At 38.4% G+C, this 24,708-nt stretch overlaps 1 protein-coding gene across 2 annotated transcripts in view; it reads left to right on the top strand.

Moving 5' to 3' along the window:
• piwil2 (piwi-like RNA-mediated gene silencing 2) overlaps positions 1–23,798 on the top strand; it is a 77,772-nt gene extending 53,974 nt beyond the window's left edge. Inside the window, exons 14-24 of one of the 2 annotated variants that reach the window (XM_057846862.1) lie at positions 1,435–1,527; positions 1,720–1,860; positions 1,965–2,078; positions 5,809–5,997; positions 8,440–8,541; positions 10,427–10,543; positions 13,572–13,660; positions 13,838–13,943; positions 14,540–14,793; positions 21,915–22,022; positions 23,356–23,798. In XM_057846862.1, the coding sequence (XP_057702845.1) occupies positions 1,435–1,527; positions 1,720–1,860; positions 1,965–2,078; positions 5,809–5,997; positions 8,440–8,541; positions 10,427–10,543; positions 13,572–13,660; positions 13,838–13,943; positions 14,540–14,793; positions 21,915–22,022; positions 23,356–23,512 (1,470 nt within the window). In that variant the 3' untranslated portion in view covers positions 23,513–23,798. The remainder of the gene's footprint in view (positions 1–1,434; positions 1,528–1,719; positions 1,861–1,964; positions 2,079–5,808; positions 5,998–8,439; positions 8,542–10,426; positions 10,544–13,571; positions 13,661–13,837; positions 13,944–14,539; positions 14,794–21,914; positions 22,023–23,355) is intronic. The other variant, XM_057846863.1, reaches the window with a different exon arrangement.
• The last annotated feature ends 910 nt before the right edge of the window (positions 23,799–24,708 follow it).

Below are 24,708 nucleotides of genomic sequence, written 5' to 3'. Positions count from 1 at the left end.
CCGGAACATATTTCCTCCACACCCTTCTCACCTTTTTAACCTCTGACCCATTTTCATGCCTGAAATAGAACTAGATGCCGAAATGACAGACTCACTGGTGTTCGTAAACGGCCGCCATTTTAAAGCAGTATGAGCCTCCGTTAAAATGAACAGTATTAATTTTTTTTTTTTTTTTTTTTTTTTTTTTTTTTTTTTTTTAGAATCTGTGATGTTGCTTATTTAGAAAGATGCAGCCATATGAAGCATTCGATTACTTTTTTTGAACTCGTAGCAGTGAAAACATAGCATCTCGTCACATGGCATCCTTGCCAGACGCTCTCATCTCTTCTTCTCCGCATTATACGTACACTCATGCAGCGTCATCCACTGCCCTAACTGGTATTGTCACTACTTACAAATTGCATGTGTCTGTAAACACAACAGAATCATTTTTCACAAATAAGGAAAGCTAATTATTTTGCCTCGTCTACATCAAATTATAATCAATTGAAGAATTTATACTAATGCTTCGTTGTAGCTCCCAGCTAAGGTACATGTAGGGCAAAAGAATGAGTAATTTTTTTCTCCGTGAGCTTTTGAAAAATATCTTGTGTAATCTTTTTGAAAGTGCAATCCTGTGGAAAGAAACTTCATCACATTCAAATTCAAACACTGATCTTTATGTACAAGTTAAAAATAGCCCTCTGAGTACAAATTTCATATTAATTTTATTAATAATAAATAAAAATAATAAAATAATAATATTAAATCTAAAATTCATATACAGTAAACTAATAAACTAATACATTTTTAAACTATAATTTTTTTTACCCTGCCTCTTATAAGAATTGGAATCGAGAATTGTTCAGAACCGGAATCGTGCAATTTCAAACGATACCCAACCCTAACCACAGATACTTGGAAGCTGAAGCATCAAAGTGCCGCATCCGTCAATCATCGTTTAACTTGTTAAACAGTTGCTGCGGCAACTCATTGTAAGTGAGGAGATGGAGTGGATTTGAGTGGACTCACTCAATGAAGCATTTAATAAAGAAAAGCATTTTTATACTTTATTCTTTTTTTAAAAAACAATAATTCGGTGGGACAGTAACATGTTTAAAACATACATACATTTATTAAAATATAGACATACATAAGTTTTTTTTTTTTAATTGGGGGGAAAAAAGTGAAAAAACATGTCTTATATATGTACTGTATATCTTTCCAATGCTAAAGTTAAAATATATTGAACACAAATTGCGCCAATCTCTCCCCCCCAAAAAAGGATAACCAAGAAGGAGCGTCAAATAAAATTTATTAATATAGCCCTTTACAAAAACCTGAGAGCTACTCACAGCGCTTCACTACAAAGCAAGATACAGTACATAATAAAATGATAAGTGGCTAAGAAGATGAATGATTGTTGTGTTGTGTTTTTGCATGTATCCATTATAGCAAGTCATTACTGGAGAGATCCTACTAGTTCCTGAGCTTTCTTTCATGACTGGAATCCCAGAAAATATGAGGAAGGATTTCAAAGCAATGAAGGTACATATGGTCAGCATGTCAGTCAGCATTTTATTTTTTTCATGAACTAAATGTTTAATTTTGTCCGTTTTTTTAATTCAGTCCTTGTTTAGAGTTTTGGCACATCTGAAGTGAATGTAGAACCTTACCAAGTGTGATTGGTAAAACAATTTTGCTGGCCACTGTTGTCAATGTTGTATTTCAATATTTAAGGACCTGACCATGCACATTAATCTGAATGGTGACCAGCACACCCATGCAATAAAGCAGCTTCTGAGGAACATAAGCAGTAACCCTGAAAGTCAGAAACAAGTCAAACAGTGGGGCCTGGATTTTGGCACAGAAATCCTAATGGTAAGGCATATTGTTGACATTATCCTACTCAAATTCTATACTAAAACATCAGTTAATTAATAAATCTGTCTTCTTGATAAAGTTAGATTTGATTTCTGTTTCAGATGAATGCGAGAACTCTGCCACTTGAGGCTATTTGTGTCCAAACTGCATCATTTACCATTGGTGGTGATGGGTCTTGGTCCAAAGAGATTGTCAGGCTGGCTTCAATCAGCAGTGTAAGTAACCGGGACACCTAAGAAGTGCCTTGCGAATAATAAATGAAACTTGTCTTAAAATGATTATGGAAATGTAATTTCATAATGATAGTGACCACCTTATCAGGTTTCTTCTGGGATGTTGAGTTGCAGAAAGCAAGTTGTTAAAAAGAAACTGTCACCTTCAGACAGTTAACTAGTGCATTGTACAATTGCTCTAAATAGTACTAGTGTGCTGTATGCATACTTTCAAAATCTTAAAGGGTACCAGGGAAAGAAAGACATGTACTGGTAGTTCTTAAAAGATACATGTTTGTACAAATTATAATAATTTGATATTAAAATCACTCGTAATGTTTTCGTTTTAATAAAATTTGTAAAATTATTTTAACTAGTATGTCGCCATTGTTGTTGACGTCGCAGGGCAGTGACATCACATGGATACTTTGCCGGACTTCCACAGTGTCACTCTTTAACTACATTAACATGTCATCGGTTCTGCCCTTCCAATTTGAACCCAAGTGGAACATTAATGAGAAGGACAGCAAAATGACCAGGAAAGACGGGATGAGTCAAGTAACGTTCATGTGTCAAGTTCGCTAGTGACAACCCTCCCCTGCTCTTGTGACGAGAGCAGGAGAGAGATTGATGTCAAAAACGATTTGCAGATCCTTACGGTAAACGATTTATTGTGTGATCCAACTTATTCCAATATTATTATGGAGATAGTTAGCATCCAGAGCTGTCCAGTGCTTTCCATATGATAAGGGTATACAGTGAAACACAGCAGTTTATTTTTCTTATTGCCCGTGCATAACAGCACACGAAAACGTTGATGCAGCTTGCCTCTACAGAGACGTTTAAGGGGCTCCGTGACAGAGAGAATGCTGCCTTACCTTATTTTTGTCACGTAAAAGGAGATGTCCAGATTGTTGGTCATCCTACCGGTTTGCTCAGATGTTGCTCTCGAAGCTTGCTTCTCGGTGTATAAGCGACACGGAAAACGAAGGTGTTTTAATATCAAATTATTAAAACTTGTACGAACATTTATCTTTTAAGAACTACATATCTTTCTATCCGTGGTACCTACCCTTTAAATCAGGGGTCGGGAACCTATGGCTCACGAGCCATATCTGGCTCTTTCGACGGCCGCATCTGGCTCGCAGACAAATCTTTAATTATTCCCCCCCCAAAAAAAGGGCCTCGTTATACTCCTTTGCGCGTTGCACAAAACGGCAACGATCCCCGGCGACTAAAAAGTCGGCTCGCAGTTATTTTAGTGGGAAAGTGGCAAACAAACATGTATCTATCTATTTATCTGTCTATCAATCGCATTGGTAACGCAGATGAGGCAGACACTGATCGAGTAGGGCCGCCGTATTTTGCTGTCAAAAAGACCGGTCGATGTGCACATGTACGTAGTAATTTTCCCACGGTTTTAGTTTGCTTTTTTCCGCTAATTTTAGAAACCCTTTTGAGAAGATGGCAAAAAGAAAAAAAGACTAGGAGTATCGTGCTTTTCAGCAGGAATGGACAGAGGAGTTTGCCTTTGTGGAGAGAGCAGGTTCTGCGGTGTGTCTTAATATGCAATGATAAAATTGCATCAATGAAAAGGTCAAATATAAAGCGGCACTTCAACACCCGCCATACTACTTTTGCATCGAAATATCCGTCGGTTGACAACAGGAAGAAAGCATGTCAAGAGCTTCTTACAAGAGTGCTAGCTCGTCAGTAGCAACTCTGTGTTTGGACCAAACAAGGTGACTGGAATTCGGCTAACTTTGCTGGCGCTTTAGCAATTGTTAGAAACGGGAAGCCATTCACAGATGGGGAGTACGCCAAAGCATTCATGCCTGATGTTGCCAATGAACTTTTTGACGACTTTTCGGATAAAGACAAGATTATTAAATGGATAAAAGACATGCCCCTGTGAGCAAGAACTGTTCACGATTGTACCGTCATGATATCAAATCAAATTGAGGCAACGCAAGTGAAGGACATAAATTCGGCTCCAATTTTTCACTCGCTTTGGATGAGTCAACGGACGTAAGCAATTTATCACAGTTCAGCGTGAGCGCAAGGTATGTTGTCGGTGACACACTACATGAGGAAAGTCTGGCAGTTTTGGCTATGCAAGAAACAACAAAAGGGGAGGATTTATTCAAGTCCTTCATTGAGTTCGCTAAAGAAAATCTACCAATGGACAAACTTGTTTCGGTGTGCACTCATGGTGCTCCGTGTATGCTTGGAAAAACCAGAAGATTCATGTCGCTTCTTCGTGAACATGAAAAGAGACATATGCTAAGTTTCTCAATGCCTGCATCATGCTTAACCTCATCAAGTATCAACCAAACTACTATGCTATCAGCAACACCATGCAGCACCAGAAGTCTCATTAACGGTAAGAAATATTCATCATTGATTAGCAACAGCATAACAATGTTATTAAAAAGAATTCAGAGACTTATTGTACTTTAAAAATGTTGAAATTACATAAAATGCACACATAACTCGTATTTTTAGTTTTAAACATATTGTATGGCTCTCACGGGATTACATTTTTTTAAATGTGGTGTTTATGGCTCTCTCAGCCAGAAAGGTTCCCGACCCCTGCTTTAAATAGATAAAACTACATTTTCTTATGTTTGAAGTATTGTTCTTGAAGTTTCTGTTGATTAAATTTTGCACTAAAATAGGGATACATTGACACAGCAGGTAGTGATGACTAATTGAGATTTTTTTTATTCCTATGATTTTGTCCAGCCTTTCACATTGCACAAACATATCCAACTTTCAGTGGGAAGATTGACGTCACACGCATGCGCACTGTGACATGTGTTACAATAAAGTAAATATGGTCCCTTCTGGAGGTCTGGGCTGTTATGTTTTAGTGTCAACCTTTGAGGATTTTATGCTGCCAGAGCCAGCATTATTTTTAGCCTGATAGGCTAAACGGGCGGTATCAAGAAGCAAAAGGCATCGTTTGCGCTTTTATCTGCCATTGCTCGTTGGCGTCCGTATAGTTCCGATGTGTACGAGTGGGCGTCCATAGTGCAGAGGCATCAGATACTGTACATTTCCGATTTATATCCACCTATAAAAAAGGCTCAAGTCTGATGTGAAAAGGTTGGAATTAGACTATTAATACTGCATGAAAAAATATCGAATACTTTTCACATATGGGCTAAGAAATTGGAATTGACCCGAGGTGTGACCATAGCCTAATACACGGTCTTACTGTCGGTCAGGTTTGTTTGTTTTTTTGTTTTTTTTAGCAGCACCCTTAATCTTATTTATAATTCTTTGTTATATGATTTTAAAGTATTTTAAAATTTGTACTGTATTTAAAAATTGTTATTGTGTAGAAATTTTGCAGTCAGTTTTTGCACAAAATGCTTTTTTTTTTTTTTTTTTTTTTCATTGCGAATTTTCAATTGTATGGGCTTTGCATTAATGACAGTGCCTGATTGAACTACACAAATACAGCCTAATGTCCTAAGTTCATTGCAATTGGGGTTTTACATTTCCATTATTTCTTAATATTGTATAGATTACAGTATGTAAAATAAATGAAGGGGCACCAGTAATGATGAGCAAGACTTGAGATTGAAATCTTGTTATTAAAAAAAATTAATGCACCACCAAATAAAGCATAAATAGTAATTGTAAGAGCGTAGACAGTGTCGACTTCATTTCACCTTAACCAGGTTTTAGGTTCTGGCTTGTATTTAGTAACGAATCAATCCCTTAGGTCCCTCTGAAAGCGTGGGCCATCTTCTACCCTCGACGCTTTGCAGATCAGGCTGAAGAGTTGATTGTGACCTTTAACAAGGTGGCGGGGGCCCTTGGCATGCAAGTGGCTCGGCCTTCGTTTGTAGAGCTGAGAGATGATCGCACAGAATCGTATATGAAAAGTATACACTCTCAACTCACAAGTGAGGTAAGACATTTTAACAATAGACATACGTCCTCCATTCCTTGCTAGTGCTATAGTCTAACATTACCTTACAGGCTACCACGTATACAAAGTCATGTAGTTCTTAAAATATAAATTTTAGTACGAGTTATAATAATTTTTGATATTAAAACCCCTTTTAATGTTTTTATTTCAATAAAATTTGTGAAATTGTTTTAACTAGTAGGTCGCCATTGTTGTTTGCGTGACGTCACATGGGCACGCTGCCGGATTTCCACGTGTCACTCTGGGGGAAAAGATTAATTTAAAAAAAAAAAAAAAACGTGTCACCCTTTAATTATGTAAGGTAGTGATTTAAATACACCACAAGGTGTCAATGGCGAGTTTTAAATTGGGGATAAAGGAAATGAGTGTGTTTTGTCCCTTGACAGACGCCGTAGTTTTCCTTTAATCCACAGTGGGGTGTAAGGCAGAAAGAAAGAGTGGACACAGGCGTTCAGATTCGTAGCTCAAACCGCCCCCTTAATTGGCATAAGCTTCAGCAACTCTTTCACAACAAACATAAGTATCATATAGTGAAAATACAACAAAAATAATATTAATATATCTCAAAAAATAATGTTCACAAAAAGAAAAGTGCTTCAATCTGTATTAATAAGGCCCTATTCTCACACAGTTGAACAACAATGCACAGAGAACTGGCATTCAAAAATTCACAATCAAAATACTGTAATTTCCCGAATATAACGCGCACTTTTTTTCCCCCAAAATCAACTTGTAAAATCATGGTGCGCATTATAAACGGGTACATGGATGGAGACAGAAATATATATATATATATATACGCACAAACAGATTTCTTTTTTTTTTTTTTTTTTTTTTTTTTTTTTTTTTGACACGGCCACGTTGTGTTAAAGAAACGTATGCGGCGATCCGTTGCCGACCATTGCGGTACCTGACGTCACCATTTTGTTTCAGTAATACTTCACTCTGATCGGCTGAATAATTTCTTCTGTGTTAAATTCTGCTTTTTTTCACTCTTCATAAAGCACAGAATTTAGTTTCTTGAATTCATTTGAGTCAATGTTTATTGCAGCTCCGCAACTCGGACCATAACAAACGTACAACACAGACTTCCTGTGTGTGTCCGTCAACTATATCTGTCCCTCGGGAAACTCAAACCCAAATAACAATAGTTCCTATTGTTACTGTCGTGTCGACAGCGATGAGTGCTCTCGGATTTCCGACTTACGTTCCCACTTTCATTTTACCATATAAATCCATGGAAGAAACATTTATTTATCATGATGAAACGAGCAAGTTATACAGCAGCCTTTAAAAGAAAAGTCACATCTATTTTGTTTTCTCCTAGATTCTGGTAAGTTGGAGAATTTGTCAAATCATATTAATCCCGTAAATATTGTCAGTTTATGGTAATGTTTTCAACTACCAATATGCTGTGCTTGTGCTGTGTTTCACCATTCAGTAAAATGACATTTCTGTATCTGTACATGAGCTGTTTTCTTGTATTCTTCTATTTATTGGTGTTAAAATTAGGGTGCGCGTTATAAACGGGTACACTAATTTTCCTTAGATTTTACAAGTAAATTTGGGGTGCGCATTATACACGGGTGTGCCTTATTTTCGGGAAATTACGGTAGATATGCAAAAAACACATAAAACTTACTCAGACTTTGGTCAAATTCAATTTAAACATTTTAGCAACCTGTTTAGCTCAACAGATACACTGGATGGCAATATTTAGTCACAATATACTTGCTCTGATGCTGGTAGCCATTATTAGGAGTCAACTCAAAATGAACGTAAATCACAATGGACCTGTCAGTCGAGGGACAAAACGCACTCATTGGCTTGAGCTCTTATCAATTTAAAACTCGCCATTGACAGCTTGTGGTGTTTTTAAATCACTACCTTACATAAAGAGTGAAACTGAAGTACGGCAGCGTGGCCATGTGATGTCACCGCCCTGCGATGTCAGCAACAATGGCGAGCTACTAGTTTATTTTTTGATTGAAAATTTTACAAATGTTATTCAAACGAAAACATTAAGAGGGGTTTTAATATCAAATCACTATAACTCGTACTAACATTTATCTTTTAAGGGCTACATGTCTTTCTAGCAGTGGTACTATTTAACCTACGTAGGATTGGTTTTTGTAGTTACTCGTGTCATACTCTTTAATGTATTAAAACAGTGTCTGAATAGTTAAAGTATCATTGAGCCAGACTAAACCCTACTTTACTCCTAGTGTTTTGTTGGTCATTGCCTTGCATTGTCCGAGCACCATTAGTATATGAATGTGTCTGATACAGCAGTGTGACTGAATAATGCAAGCCAATGTAAATTGTCTTTGATTGTCTAAAATGGTGCTATTTACAGTAAATCTGAATGCATTGTTTTTCATTGAAGCCAATCAGGTCATATTAAGCATATCTTCATTTCAGCCTAGATTGCAGCTCGTAGTGTGCATCCTGGTAGGGAACAGAAATGATCTCTACAGTGCCATCAAGAAGCTCTGCTGTGTTAAAAGTCCGATTCCATCCCAGGTACAGTGGTATGAGAAAATAGCGTCATGTTCTTGAAGTTGGAATTGGAAATACAGTACTATGTATAAATTTGTACATTTTACTTTGGTTCCCTGGTCTCTTAATAACAAATTTTAAAAATGGCCAAAGGATAAAAACTTCACATTCACATGCACCCTTATAGAATACAATACAGCAGCGCTCCCTAAAGGGCCAAAGAAGACCCCAGGAGTTTACGATAAGTTTACATGAATAATTTTGTTGTACCAGCATGTTCAGTAATAATTACCGAGGTCGGAGAACAAATTAGACTAAGGGTGTATTCACACCAGGAAAGGCCATAGTTCGCTTTCTTTGTGCCACGCCAAAATACATTTGGCCGGACTTTTTTGATGCAGAGTTATTCTCACATACTTCAGATTCTACACTAAGAATAGCTTTACAATGACATCCATTATGAAAAATCTGATTGTCAATAAATATTTTGGTTTTAAAGTTGCTAACGTGCACTTTGCAGGACAAGATGACAGTCATTTTGGATCAAATTAATAGTTTTTGATGGGCTCTAATTTGAAGAGAACAAAAATGGTGTTGGGTTTCTCACGTTTTTTATATTCTTCATTTAGCTTTTAAATTACTCATTATACAATGTGTGTGGGTTTTTTATATATTTTTAATATACTGTAGTTTGTCTTTTATTTAGGAATGACAATTATTGCATTTGAATGGGTGATTTATTAGGATGTATTGGCACTACATTAGTGGTTCAATTGGTTTAAAAAAAATTGTTAAATATTGACAATAATATCACATATCGGCAATAATTTAAGAGACAATATATTGCCCACTAAAATTTGTTATTGTGACAGGCCTGTTGCGCACTATATTAGTAGGGTGCACCTGGCTGTAATAGATGTTTCAAAAAAACACTTGATTGATAAAAAAAAAATAATAATAAAAATCCTATGATTATCAACCAAATGAACACGCATCAACACAAACTTTATGATTTGTGCATGCCTAGCTAACAGTATAAATCATTTTTAATTTATCGTATTTAGGTAACATATTTTCAATTAAGATTGATTTTGTTTTATTTCTTTTTTTTTTTTTTTTTTAATTGAATTTTAAAAATCAAAAAGAAATTATTGACTGCCACTGAGAGTTCAGCAGAATAGAATAGAATCTTTACCAGCCAGTGCAAAACCGTAAAGTCATACAAAAATATGAAATACATTACCGACATACAAAAACATGCATTAGACATCAAAAATATGTAGAAAAAAAACACATATCACACATCTATGGCACTATACATCCAATCCATTTTGACCGAATGATCAATGTCAGCCCTCCCAGTCAAAATGGAGCAGACATCTAGTGCCGTCAGTGGCGCTGAAACGTGAGCATTCACTGGCAATCCTCCCAGTCTAAAAGAGTTAGATGTCTTATCTTTTTCAATGGCAGGCATCGAGTCAATATTCTCGGATTTCTGCAATGCTTGATGAAAGCAAACAGATCATCTTTGTAATTAATCAAAAATGAAACAGTTGCAAACATTTGCTTTTTATTTTGGAAAACAATCTTAGCATTCCATTGTATTCATAGCCATATTCTCGGCGTATTTTTGTCGCCGATGCCCATTTACTGCTAAAATACTAAGGGTGGAATAACTTGTTATTTATATATGAACCGTTAAGTCGACTAATTGCATAATTAGTGATAGTTGGCTTGAAATAATTGTTTGTAGAAGCCCTACATTAAAATAGGGTGTAAAACACTAAGCATTATTATTAATGCCAAAAATTAATTTGACTGATCCGATAAGTTGCTCTTGATCTATAGCAAATTTGACACCTTGGTCCAGACTTAGTTATTACTAATCAGTAATGTGTTTGTTTGCTAGGTTATCAATATCAGGACAATTTCCCAGCCACAGAAGTTAAGGAGTGTGGCCCAAAAGATACTCCTGCAAGTGAACGGCAAATTGGGTGGAGAACTTTGGACCGTCAACATCCCCCTGGTAGGTCCCATCCTTGGCAACAGCCACATGCTTGCAATAGATGGAAGGTATTACCGGTAGTAGAAAAAAAGGGTCGTAGAATCAAGACTATACAGTGGATTTAAAAGTCTACAAACTCCTTTTTAAAATGCCATGTTTGTGTGATCTTAGCGCCCACATTTTCATTAAGGGTCTAGAATTGGGCTGTACAGTTCCTGCCCAGCCCCCTCATTTTTAACGCATCATACATCCAACAGTGTGGATGGGTTTGGGCAGATGGTCATCTGGTCAGGTTGCCTGTCTCACCTGATCCGTGTGTCACTATACTATGGTCTCACACCACGAAACAGGATTTCAGAGTTTTGCAATTTCAGCTTGGAAAATCGCGATTTCAGTTTGGATTTGCATTTCATATTGTGCTTAACGTGTTAGTATGTTTTGTCTTATTGACTCATACAGGGTTTGTCATAAAGATGAAAAAGGTTTTGAAATTATTTGTCTGTTTTATTTATGCAGTGGTACCTCTACATACCAAGTTCATTCGTTCTAGGACCGGGTTCGCATGTCGAAATGGTCGTATGTCGAGTGGAATTTTTCCATAAGAATACATTAAAATTAGATTAATTCGTTCCACAGCCCCAAAACCTATGCCAAATCCTTAATAAATACTGCAGGTACAATTACAAATAGCAATTGCACATAGCAAAACAAATTATAAGGCGGAAAACACAGACAAGGCTGAAAAAGCAGTTTCTGCTCTTGCACCCCTCTTTAAAATAAACTGCTGTATTTTAAGCCAAAAGAACTGTTGTTTGATAGAACAATATGTCTATGCTGCCATAGCAAATTCATGGCGCATTAAGCCCCCGAACTATTTGTAATTAGTCTGTTTTACCCTGGAAACCCCTGTTTACGCATGTCGTACAACCGCTTTTGTTTCAACCCAGCCATAAAAAGAAGGTACCGTAATTTCCCGAATATAAGGCGCACCCGTGTATAATGCACACCCCAAATTTACTTGGAAAATCTAGGGGAAATTATTGTACCGGTTTATAACGTGCACCCTAATTTTAGCACCAATAAATAGAAGAATACAAGAAAACAGAGCTCGTGTACAGATACAGAAATGTCATTTTACTGACTGGCACACATAACACAGCACAAGCATAGCATATTGGTAGTTGAAAACATCGCCATAAACTGACAATATTTACAGTAATAATGATTTGACAACTTCTCCAATTTACCAGAATCTAGGAGAAAACAAAACAGATGTGACTTTTCTTTTAAAGGCTGCTGTATAATTTGCTCGTTTCTTCATGATAAATAAGTGTTTCTTCCATGGATTGATACGGTAAAATGAAAGTGAGAACGTAAGTCGGAAATCCGAGAGAGCTCATCGCATTCAACACTGTGACATATTGGTATTCTATGTTGTGGCACAGGTGGATCCATGCTGCTGTATTGTCATATGCATGTTGTGATTGTCTATGAGCCAGAGCGCCGCATTACAGCCGGACTGTCGGCATTTAAGTTCATTGAAAGCAAGAAATAAAACGTTGAACACGGCACTCGAAGTATTAGTTTTTTGTTTTTTTTGTTTTTTTTTTTCCCAAGACAAGATAAAACAGACACGACAGTAACAATAAGAACTATTGTTATTTGGGTTTGAGTTTCCCGAGGGACAGATATAGTTGACAGACACACACAGGAAGTCTGTGTTGTTACGTTTGTTATGGTCCGAGTTGCGGAGCTCCAATAAACGTTGACTCAAATGAGTTCAAGAAACTAAATTCTGTGCTTTATGAAGAGTGAAAAAAAGTAGAATTTAACACAGATGAAATCATTTGGCCGTTCAGAGTGAAGTATTACCGAAACAAAATGGTGACGTCAGTTAAAAATTACTTTAAAAAATTAATCACTCGCATATTTTAAACTTTTAAACAATTTACGTCACAATGGGAAAAAAATTGGTGTCTGTAAATAAGTCACTGATATCTACCTCATAACTATCGCTTAATTGTATTTTTCTTGTTACTGTCGCATTTTCCCCGAGATGTTAGATGATAAATAATAGAACCAGACAAAGAAAAATTGGGGGGGAAAAAGAAGAAAAAAAAACATTGAAAAGGATAAATATATGAAAAAGAAATTCTCGACCACTTCTTGATGTCTGTGATTTCTGCATCGTGACCCTTGTTATATTACTGTACCTGTTTCTCCCATAAAATCCCACAAAAATCCGGCTGTGGTCATCCACAGCTGTGTCTTAGCACTCGGTGATACATGCTACATGGAGTTTTTGGATGGAAACAAATGGCTGCCAAATTGGGGGTCTCAGAGCGGAACTTCAAGTCACCTGAGTGTTTTCCGCCATTAATAAACATCGGAATAATGATAACAATGTAACCAGTTGGGTTCTACTGTGGAGGTTGTTTTGCATGCTGCTCATGAATACACCGTGTGACTGTCGGGAGACTGAGAGAGGTGCGGCAGAGATTTTACTGTCTTTTTTCTTGATGTTGCCGTCTATTACGGTGAACAGCATCTGTGTTGTTTTGCACAATTTCTGAAATAAATGATTAAAAACTTGATGAAGCTGCCGACTTCTTTGCTGATGTTACAATTAAAATAATAATAATGAGAATCGTCCTCGAGATCGTAGACATATTTCGGCCGCATTGTCAAGCCAGTTCACTGACGTGCACACCACGCTCGTATTTTTCTATCTTTTCCTTCTTTCAATGGTAAGCCTCACCTTTTTCCTTTTTTCACCCACCTGCACTAACCTTCTTGATGTTGATTGAAGAAAATCTGCTGAGGGGAAAACAATGAAATTGTGACACTCATAAAATGTCGTATTTCGAGTATGACGAGTCAAATTTTATGTCTGATGTGGAAAGGACCGTATGTCAATGCATTCATATGTCGAGGTACCACTGTATATCACAAAAACCTGGCATTTTAACTTTTTATATCCACTCATTGGGTGTCGTAGTTGACTGGATGTATAGGTGATCAATTTATAGTTATATTTTACTCATAATAGAAAAAGCTGATGGTGGTAGGAGTTGATGTCCACCATGACACCAGCAAGGCTCGCCAGTCAGTCATGGGCTTTGTCGCAAGCCTAAATGGGTAAGTTTCCCTTTTTTTTTTTTTACATTTTATTTGTGTAATTTATGTTCAGCTTTACAGTTTCCTTCTGACTTATAAAGTATTATGTACTTATTATGTATGTATTAGGTACAGTATTATGAATAATATTTGCTTGATACATGATTTTTAAAAAGTATTGTTGTTTTTTTTTTAAAGCCCACTGACTCGCTGGTATTCCAGAGTAACATTTCAAGGACCCAATGAAGAACTTATAAATGGTTTCACAATTTGCCTGTTGGATGCTCTGCACAAGTATCACGAGGTACCTGTACAAGATAGAATCATAGAATTTACAAGTTGATTGTAGATTTGTTCAAGGAATAGACAGGATTTGGTATAAATGACGGATGTTTATGTAAGCCAAGCTGGCTAAGGATGCGTTATTTGGAGAATACAATACATGACACAACGCACGAGCAGGAACTCAAGTTTTGTCATAATGGAACGATAGCCTTATTTGTTAGAACCTCTGAATGCACCCTACTGTAAGTGGCAACGTTGTCATAATGTGCCAGTCCGTGGAGAAAAATGAATTGGAAAAAGACAATATTTTAAATTGAGAAAACACAAGGCTCATTTTTTTTTTTTTTTTTTTAATGCATAAATATTTTAACACTTGCAGGGTTCAAACGGAAAGAAACTGTGTAGAGGACTATTGTACGAAAAATACTGTTGTTTTATCAAAGACATTTCCTTCCACTGGTTTGCATACCGTATAATAGAGGTGCTTTCATAGCCTAGTAGAATCAATAATCAATAGATATCCTTCTGTTGTGTACTTAGCAACATTGTAAAATAAATGTAATATGAGATTTGAACAACAAGTGTCGCATTCGACCACTGTAACCCTCTACATAGGTCAACCATCACATGCCAGAAAAGATTGTGGTTTATCGGGATGGCGTGTCAGACAGCCAGATGAAGATGATTGAGCAGTATGAGATCCCGCAGCTGATCAAATGCTTCGAGAGCTTTCCAAGCTATGAGCCCAAGCTGGTTTTTATTGTGGTCCAAAAGAGAATCAGCACTACCCTCTATTCCTTGGTCGGTAGCGGCTTTGGGGCACCTACACCTGGAACTGTTCTGGATCACACTCTCACCCAGGAAAAATGGTCAGTGCATGTTTTTTCCGCCATCTTGCAGCTTTTATCGTCAATGCGAACCATCATCATTCACCGCTATAGCCGCGGGTCTATTTATAGCCTGGCTAGTGCAATGAATGATCATTGAAATGAAAACCTTTTGATGAAACTTAAAATAATTATCTTGGGGTGCAAGCCATTAAGATAAAAATCAAAATACACCCTCCATCCCCTGATTTTACAGTGTTGAGAACCTCCTAGTTTACCAATTCCCATTTACCTGAAAATTTTGAATGTTTACTTTTTTTTTTTTTTTTTAAATAAATATTCATATTTTATTTTAGTCATAACCAACCAATGAATATTTTCATGGTTCTTTGCGTTCACTTCTGGTCCTTCTCCCATGCGAATATCAGGGATCCATTGAAAACCTATATATACAATGTTTTATGAATTGACAGACATGATATGTGGACAAAGTTGCATGAGTATTCACACGTTTAGACCCTCATAAACGGTGTTTTTTTTTCTTCAGTTTATCACCATAGTAACAGCATTTGGCAACAATTTTGTTTTCATTTTGCCTTTATTCGGTGATGTCAATTTACAGTAGGGGTGTGTATTGCCTTATGTATGGCGATCCCAATTATTCCCAAATATTCATCTTGCCTCCTCAGGTCTAGTTTTGGCTAAGCTAAGCAAAGGACAGTCTCTAAGATGTTAGTCACATGATCTGTTCGAAAAATGAAATACCGTGTAGTAGGTCTGAAGGATATTGGAAAAAACAATTGCTGCGATTTTTGGGGGGGTTTGCGATATTATATTGCGATATTAAAAAATATATATATATATACTTTTTAAAAGAAATTTTCACTAGATGACTCGAATAGCTGTTTGGAAAGACTTTGGATGACTCACCATGACCACAGTGTACAGTGATCCCTCGTTTTTCACGGTTAATGGGGACCAGAACCCGCCGCGATAAGTGAAAAACCGCGAAGTTGCACACCCCGCCCCCAATTTTTTGTGTGTGTGTGTGTGCTCAATGTATTTATTCAGATTTAGCATTGGAAAGAGATACATATAAAACGTTTTTTTTCTCAGTTTTTCCCCAAAGTTTGATTTTAAAAAACGTGTGTGTATAAATAAATGGTTTTAAGCACTTCAAATGTCAAATTCTGATCAGTTTTAAACATAACTGTCCAACCAAATCATTTTTGAACAAGAATAAAGTAGTGTAGTAGAAACATGCTTGGCTTTATTAAATACTTCTGTTTATCTACCTTAGCTGTGACTCTTGGAGTGACATGTAGAAATTACAAACTCCTCATGATCACTTCTGGCATTTATTTTATATGTCTCGAACGTCTCCACACACACACACGCATTCATTCCAAAGCGGCTTGCTTGCATAAACTGTTTAACAAGTTAAACGATGGTTGACACTTGCTGCGCTGTGATGTCCGCTTTTTTGGCAAGACCAAAGACAACCAGTATCGTTAACTTTAATAAGCAAGTGCTGCAGTGACTGTGAGGTTCAAAGAGCTGGGAGAGGGAGGGTGTGAGGCTGTGCGCAGAGCAGAAAGCAAGGCATATATGGATTAAAAAAAATAAAAACTATCGCACGTCCTTTCGATGGGACTATCGCGCACATCGCGATGGCGATGGTTAAACGATATATCGTTCAGGCTTACCGTGTAGGATTCTTGTTCATTAATTTTTGTTGGTTTAATGCTATGCAACTATTATAGACAACATTATACCAGCTCAGTCTTTATTTTAAATTCACATGTGGTGAATATATGTCAATTACAATGCAATGACATTTTTCGGTCACTAGTGGGAGGCACTGCCCTGCCTGCCTCCCCTCAATCTTAGCGTATGCATAAAAGTACATTCATATCTATTCATTCCTGAAACCTCATCCAGCACTAGGGTTGTCCGATATTATTGGGTAGCCGATAAAAGCATGTTAAAATTATATCGGATATAGACTCCAGTTTTTCATTTTCGGTTTTGGGCCACTATGCATATGGCCTATTAGTGCCTTCTGGTGTTAGTTTTTTTTCAGGATATCTGTTCAAGTCATAATCAGACAACTTAATCCAGTGAACATGTTTTTGTTTTATGTTTGAACAACATATGGATTTCATTATAACATTTTCTTATTGTTTTTCTTTTTTTGTTTTTTGTCCGAGCCTGCTTAAATGCTGGAATCTAAATACTCCATGCCTCCGTTTTTGCAGTAAAAGCCAAAACGAGCCCAAATTTCAGACTTATAAAAGGTGGTTTGGGGCATCGTGTATCTCCATCTCTGCCATGTTACTCCTAGTGTTGAGACGGTTGTGAACGATTCGTTCTTTTTGAACAAATTGTTTGGAGGTATGAGACCAAACGAATCACCTTCTGCACTGAATAGTTCTTAAGGAAGTTGGGACTAGCGTGGGAGGGCGTTGAGCAGGTGGCAGCATCTGACAACGCGCACGACCAATCAGATGCCAGCCTCATTGCAGGCAGGGCAGCGAGCGGAAACAGAATCAGAGCGTCTGTCACTCACCTCCGCGTGTGGCCAGCAAGCACCCAGCGTGCAGGCAGGGGGCAAGACTGAGTTATGTCACTTCCCGTTAACTTACTCGGTTCTCCGGCTTCTGACCGAGATTGTTGCTAACTTGACTTTCCAATCATGCAGTAAACGAGTCAAAAAATGAAAGGACTTTGTTACATATTTGTTAATGTGGGGCCTATCATATCCTAACACACAAAACACCACGCAAACCTAGTGAGCATGGTTTAGTGTACTACTTTTCTCAAGACTCGGGACAACATATAACGACATACCATCAAATTTACAGTAGTTTAAAACTCTTCCACCAGTAGCTACAAGGCAAGCAAAAAGCTGAGCTGTGGACGCGTCACTATAGTGCAGGGGGGAGTGAACTGTCAGTCTATGGAGGCAGCAATATTTACCTCATCAGTGCACAGGAAAATGGCTATTAAGTAAAAAATACATATACATGTTAATTTTTTCCCTGAGTGTTTTTTTTTGTAAGAGTGTGTTGCGTGTCATGTAGGCTGGTTGCAGCAATATTGTGTATGTGATCAAGATCATGGAAGAGACAGTTCGTGAGCCCCCCTCCCCCCCCCAAAAATTGTTAAACCGTGTCCTAAATCAAAATGCAAGCACGAGCCATCACTTTGATCCCATATGACAGATGACGCGGAAGTTCTCCCTCACCATTGCAGCGGCGGGAGAGAGATGAAGCAGCGAAAACAGAAAAATATTGTCTGTCACTCACTTCGGAATCTACGACGAGCGGCCAATGTGCCTGTGTGCAAGAGGGGGAGGGACCAAGCAATGTCGCTACCCGTTCAGTTATATTGCTTAGCAGTCTTTTGTGATTCGTTAGGCAACATCACTTCCCATTCACTAACCAAAAAATTCATTTGGGTGGGTGGGGGAGGTGGAGGTGGGCGAACGAGTCGTTGAACGATTTGCTTGAACGAGTCTTTTTACTGAGGCTACGTCTACACTAGGACAATTAATGGCCGTAAACGTGTACTTAGTTGGACTATACGGCATGTTGGCTACACTAGTCTGCCTATTGTCCGGATTAGTTGTTAGACGGATAATATAGGCGGGTAATATTATCCGCCCCTTAATATTGACTGCTGTCTCAGTATAACAATCGGATACTGAGGAAGTGTCGTCATGCTGTCGCCATTTGTAGTGCGGCATGACGGCATCGTAAACAATGGAGGCGGACGATCACGACGTGGCATTACTGTTCCTCTTTTCCACACATTTTTCTTGAGTCTTCAAACTATGTCGCAATTATATGCTTCAATTCAGCGCCCATTTGTGGTCCTCCCATCGCGGATGACGCGGAGATGAGCGTTTTTTACAGAGCTCGTCTCCCGCGTTGTCTCCGATCAGCCAGCTGCGGGGCTGGCCCTTCCTGACTCAATGCCGACCGAACATAAGTATATAAAAATGCGTAGCGAAAAATTAAATCCTGAAAAGTGACCTGCATGGTACTCCCAGTCAAAGAGGCGCGCGGTCAGTTTTTTTCCCATGACATTTCTGCCTGTCAAAACTGTCGCCACTTTCAGGATCGCCACTGTTATGCACAAGCACTCCTTGTTGCGGCTTCCAGGAAATACTGGACTGTCCCAGGAAATTAGAATATTGTGTATTCTAATTTCCTGAGACAGTCCTGTATATATACACAGGACTGTCTCAAAAAATTAGAATATTGTGTATTCTAATTTTCTGAGACAGTCCAGTATATGCAACGCAACACCGTATGCTTCTATTTTTTTTTTGCAAGTGCTGAGAGCGCAACTGAGCATCGATTGTAACATCCCAAGTAACGATGTCAGGCTTTCGTTGTTCTAAAGATTTATTTAAATCACAACTCGGCGACTGCTCGTAAAAGCCGAGCGTGCTCTCCTTTCACTCTCGCTCGTGCTTGATGCGTTCAATTGCGTTTACGAAAAAAATTGTGATCACAAAATAATGACAGTCTAGAAGGTTTAGTAATTTCAAAATTTGCCGCCGTTGAGTAATGACTTTCCGCTTCAGAGGTAAACCGTGCGGGCATACCTTGCAGAAGCAGGGGGGCCTTAAACGCACCTTAAACGTAAGTGTGGACGGATATAAAAATAGTCGGCGAAATACCCTGGAGAAAATGATCTGTCCTAGTGTAGACGTAGCCTGAATGAACCGGAATGGATTCATTTCTTCAAGTGAATGACTTATCCCGTCACTACTAGTATTTGCTCCGTGGTGCCAAACCCCGTGAGACTATAGTGTAAAGAAGCTACCCGGGATAACTCTAACGACATGTTGTCACTTCAGCTGACTGCAAGGCAATGCTGCTGCTAGGGTTGCCACCTTTCAGAAATAGAAATAAGGGTCACCCCCCTTGCGCCCAAAGCCTTACGGGCGAAAAAAAAGGGGCATCCCCAAAACTCCTAAAATGCATAGAAATGTATTTTTAGATGAGAAAACTGTATTGTGCACTATGTGGGCATGGCAGTTTCCTTGCAGCAGATTGTTTTGTTTTTCTCTGCAGGTTAGTGAAAACGAAGTTGTGAATATCGTAATTAACATTGTGTTGTCGGCACTGAATTCGGTCACGTGATCCATTGACGAGCCAAATTTTTTAAGGGAATGTTCCAGGAGAGCTACAATTCCAGCAGCTGACTCGTCTGCATTATCTATGAAGTCCAGCATTTTTGTTGGTGAGCCCAGACTCTGGACTGAAGTACTGGACAGCAAGGGGAAGCATCTTCCTGCTCAATTTATTTGAGGCATCGGTCTGTATGGAGAATGGGATGGGTGATGTTAAGATCTTGAGCACATCACTTACTGCCTTTGGACCCAGGACTTGTTTCAACAGTGCCTCTTGCTTTGTTCTACCCAAAGTCATTTTCTTCACCATTTTGGAATCACATAAAAATCTTCTGATTGAGCCTGTGTCCACAGTCGGCACTATTTTAGCTCTGGCTGGCTACGTTTTACTGTGTGGTATACCTGTGTCACCTCAGCTGCAGTAATTTAGAGGGTAGGAATGGGATGATGTCAAATTCACTATCAATCAATCAATAGATAGTATATATTCGCGGTAGGACTATTTATTCAGTTTTTATTTGCTGTTAATCTATTAGGAATGATTCCAAATGAGGAGCATTAGTTAGTGTAACAAAATATGATGTTCTTTATGGGTACATAAATTCATTCCATATTGATTGATAATAAATGCATGTTTCAAAAAAAAAAAATCAACATTCCTGAAAATAATCAACCATAGTAGCAACTGAAATAGCCTAAGATGTATGAAGGTAAATATAAATATAGCCTATATGTTATCCATATACAAGAGCATAATAACATACCAAATCAAGCTCAAGGGATGTTTCAGGTACAAATAATTGTGACGAAGGCTCTTCTGGGATCTTATATTCCGTTTGTGGAGGTCCCCTGCAGCATGCTGTTTTACACTTCCGTGAGACGCTGCAAAAACTTTCCTGCCTGCCTTGTAGTTCGCTTTATAATCATCATCAGTGACTCTATCGAGCCATGGGTTCCACTCTTCCCACTCCACTGTATTTTTTGGAGACGTTTCCCCTTTTGAGGATGAGGAGGGGTGTCCTGAGCTTCTGCTGCTGAAGAAGACATTTTTGTTTTGAAAACGCGCAGGGCGGTTCGCTGAACAGAGCGAGCGAGGTAACTAGGCAACGAACCCGGAAGTGGAGCGCAGGGCAGACAGCAGCGGGCAGGCAGATAACTGTCTTGCTGTCTTTAATATCTCCTGCCCTTTTTGTTCATTATTGTTGGCTCAGTTGTCACACATGAGCGCAGGAGGTGTTTGTTTGTGTGTGACAGACATGCATGGGCTGGGCGCACCGTCGGCCGACACTCCCCGCCACCGGAGCCGCGAGTCGCGCGGGGTCGCCCCATGGGACAATTGTGAAATACGGAATAACTTTTCATTCCCAATTCCGTATTTCAAGGGACAGGTGGCAAGCCTAGCTGCTGCGTGCTGACAACTACTAGACAGGAGTAGAAGTGCAGCCACTGAATTGTTTATTCCACCAAAAACACACATGTAAGGATCAATAAAGACTGTTTTTGAATTGATACGAGAATTGCGTGACGTTATACTGCGATAGAATCGAGTTTTGTTTAAAACACCGGTAGTCAATCGTCATAAAAATAAAGAAAACTCATTGAATGACAAAATGTGTCCGAAGTTTTAGCCTGTCCTATCCTGTTTACGCAGCAGTTTCTTTTTGCATTAAAATTTGGACAGCTTGTTCAAATAATTTTGGGCCCAATCTACTTGTTTGAAGTAATTGCTCTAGGATTTAATAAAGTCAGTGAGCTACGTAGCAAGGTCAGCATAAATTAAATGGTTTTTAATAGAAATTAAGCACATTAAGAATGATGAACTCCACCCCCCAGACAAACTTATTGATAAATTGCCCAGGCATAGAAGAAATAAACCAAAACCCATTAACACACAGGCATCCACAAAAGATGCAAGATTGAAAGAGGAACCAGATGGAATATACAGTAGACCTTGTTTTGAGTATTTCTGCAGAATGACTCAAACTTCGAAGTATAACTTTGTTTTCTTGTCGCACAGGGTGGACTTTTACCTCATGGCACACCACATTCGCCAGGGATGTGGACTTCCAACCCACTACGTTACGGTTTACAACACAGCCAACCTCACTCCAGACCACCTTCAAAGGTTTCTTTATTCAAATATGAATTAAAATAATTTTGATTTACTTTTCAAATTCATTTCCCTTTTAAATAGGCACTATGCACTTAAATGGGAACACACAACCGCATTTTTCGCACTGTAAGGCACACCTAAAAGTCTTCCATTTTCTCAAAAGCGGACTGTGCGCCTCATAATCAGATGCGCCTTCTATATGGATCAATATTGGGTAATCATGACATGACATTCCCTTTTGCATAGCTCCATCTAGTGGATGCATAAAGCCACTACAACAACAGGGTGACCCAATAACAAGTTTTTAACAATGAATTATAAAACCAAGAGTGATTAAAGAAAATATTTTTTTCATAATAACTGGAACTTTAAAACATGCCATTTAGGAAATAATTATGGAATTTTTATTTTAAAAGTCCATCTGTTAAATGACGTCCTCCTGCATGAATTCATTCTTAAAATCTGCTGTTGACCACTTAAAAAAATAAAATGGAATTTTTGCGTATTGGCAGACATAAGCAGTGGCAGCATTGCGAGACAGTGACATTAAGTAAACAATCTGCTATTTTAGTAACCATGGTGAAATCAGGATGAAATTAACAGTAATCCAGCTCAGATTAGGAATCAGTCTCAACAGCAGATTTCAAGAATGCATTCGTACAGGAGGACGCCATTTAAGGTCATTTTTAAAAAGGGAAAATTCCATCGTTGTCTCTTAATTGGTATGTTTTAAAGTCCTGCAAATAAAATATTTTTTCTTCCGTCACTGTTGGTTTTATAAAATCGTTAAAAAGTTCCCCCTGGTATCGGATCGGGATCTGTATTGGGAGATTCTCAAAATCAGGTGACTCGGACTGTGTGCTATCAGGACATCCCTAATATTTGCGGTTGGACTGGATATTTATCTTTCTAATCTGGGTTGCAGCGCATTATTAGCTTTTAGATCGCCATACTTGAGTGTAGTGTGCAAGGGGTTTAAACGGGAAGTATTATTTCACTTGCGCGCTGGTACCAAGTGGTTCTGTGGACTGGCACTGGTGGTTGGGGACCACTGCTTTAATTTTTAGTCATATTCATGCCAAAGAGTTTTTGGTGCATCACTATAACATGATACGGGCCATCCCTAATTGATATGATCATGTCATGTTGACACAGTGTAGAGACAAAAGAATATTATTATGAATAGATGAATGAATGATATGATTATGGTCCACTGATTTCTTCTGGGGTTACACAATCAGGAGTGGATCATCAAACTGTTTACCATGTATCACTTTACTACTTCATGCTGCCTTTGGAGGACAAAAGCGTCCTTTATTTCCACTAACTTGTTCTATTCCCACAGGCTGACCTACAAAATGTGCCACTTGTATTGGAACTGGCCGGGAACAATTCGGGTTCCGGCACCGTGCAAATATGCACATAAACTGGCATTCCTTTCAGGCCAGCACCTGCACGCGGAACCAGCCATCCAGATGGCAGACCGGCTCTTTTTCCTATGAATTTTATTTTGTTGTTGTTTCAATTGATGGCAAAGACATGGCAAGTTGAGTTAATGTCAAACAGTTTTCAAAGTTCAAGTGATTAAAAGGTTGTGAATTTTCCCTTTTAAATCAAGTATTATGCTGTTCCTTTTTGGCCTAACAATGTTTGTTTTTTTCACCAAACGGACTATTCCATATATCCACCATGGAAATATTTTTCAAGACCCAATTCAGAATGTTTTCATGGGAGGAACCTTCAAAAATGATACGGTTACTGATTGGACATTGTTTTTTGTCATGTAAATTTAAGAATAAAGGTTTCATTGATTCAAACACTTAATTTGTTCTCATCAAACAAGGCATGCAAACGTTTGAAAGGCCTGGACTTAATTTTAAAAATGGAAAACTACAGATCCATTCAGGCATCCATCATATTGACCGGAAGGCTAAAGCAGTGTTTTTCAACATTTTCTGAGTGACTGCACGTTTTTACATTAAACATTTTGCGGCACACCACAAACCAAAAATGTTCAAAATTACTTGCTGTGCAGTTTATTTAACTCTAAAATAATTTCTCAGTATTTATACTTACTCAGATGAACACAAAGCAGATATCCTGGCAGGAATTGAACAAAGACACACGAACCTTCAACAGCTCTGAGTCTGTTTTTTTTGTTTTGTTTGTTTGTTTGTTTTTTTTATTAATTGCGGTTATGCTTAAAAAGCTCAGGATTATCAGACGGGGATTTTAGCAATGTCTTTAACTGCATCAGGGCAGTGCATCAGGCAGGGCTGTCAATGGCTTTGCAGACAGGTAGTATTTATGTCCCTGCCACAGTGTGGGCTTTCTCATTTACCTTTATAGTTTTTCTCAAAGTTGCCTGTTTCTCCGTGTTTTCACGAAGGCGAACAAGATAGTCCATAGTTTGAAGCGACGGTTTTGTTTGAAGATGAGGTTTAAGCTTGCTTGGCATCATGGCGCTGTTGGATAGCTCATGTCGTGTCCAAGAACTGCTCAGATTTCTAGCCATCAGCCACCTTACTGTCCTCGACAATGTGTTGGAATAAAACAAAGGGGGAGGATTGATGGTAGTCACATATGGATAAAATGGAAAAGAAACCTGTGTATATTGACACTTGACGAGTTTAATCAAATGATGTACAGTAGACGAGCCGAAGTCCGCATTGTCGCTTGATAGCAAGGTGGCTAGAAA

The sequence above is a fragment of the Corythoichthys intestinalis genome, chromosome 9 (assembly GCF_030265065.1).
Source record: "Corythoichthys intestinalis isolate RoL2023-P3 chromosome 9, ASM3026506v1, whole genome shotgun sequence".
In the NCBI taxonomy this organism is placed as follows: Eukaryota; Metazoa; Chordata; class Actinopteri; order Syngnathiformes; family Syngnathidae; genus Corythoichthys; species Corythoichthys intestinalis.
Note: the sequence above shows the minus strand (reverse complement) of the source record. Positions and strands in the feature narration are given on the sequence as shown.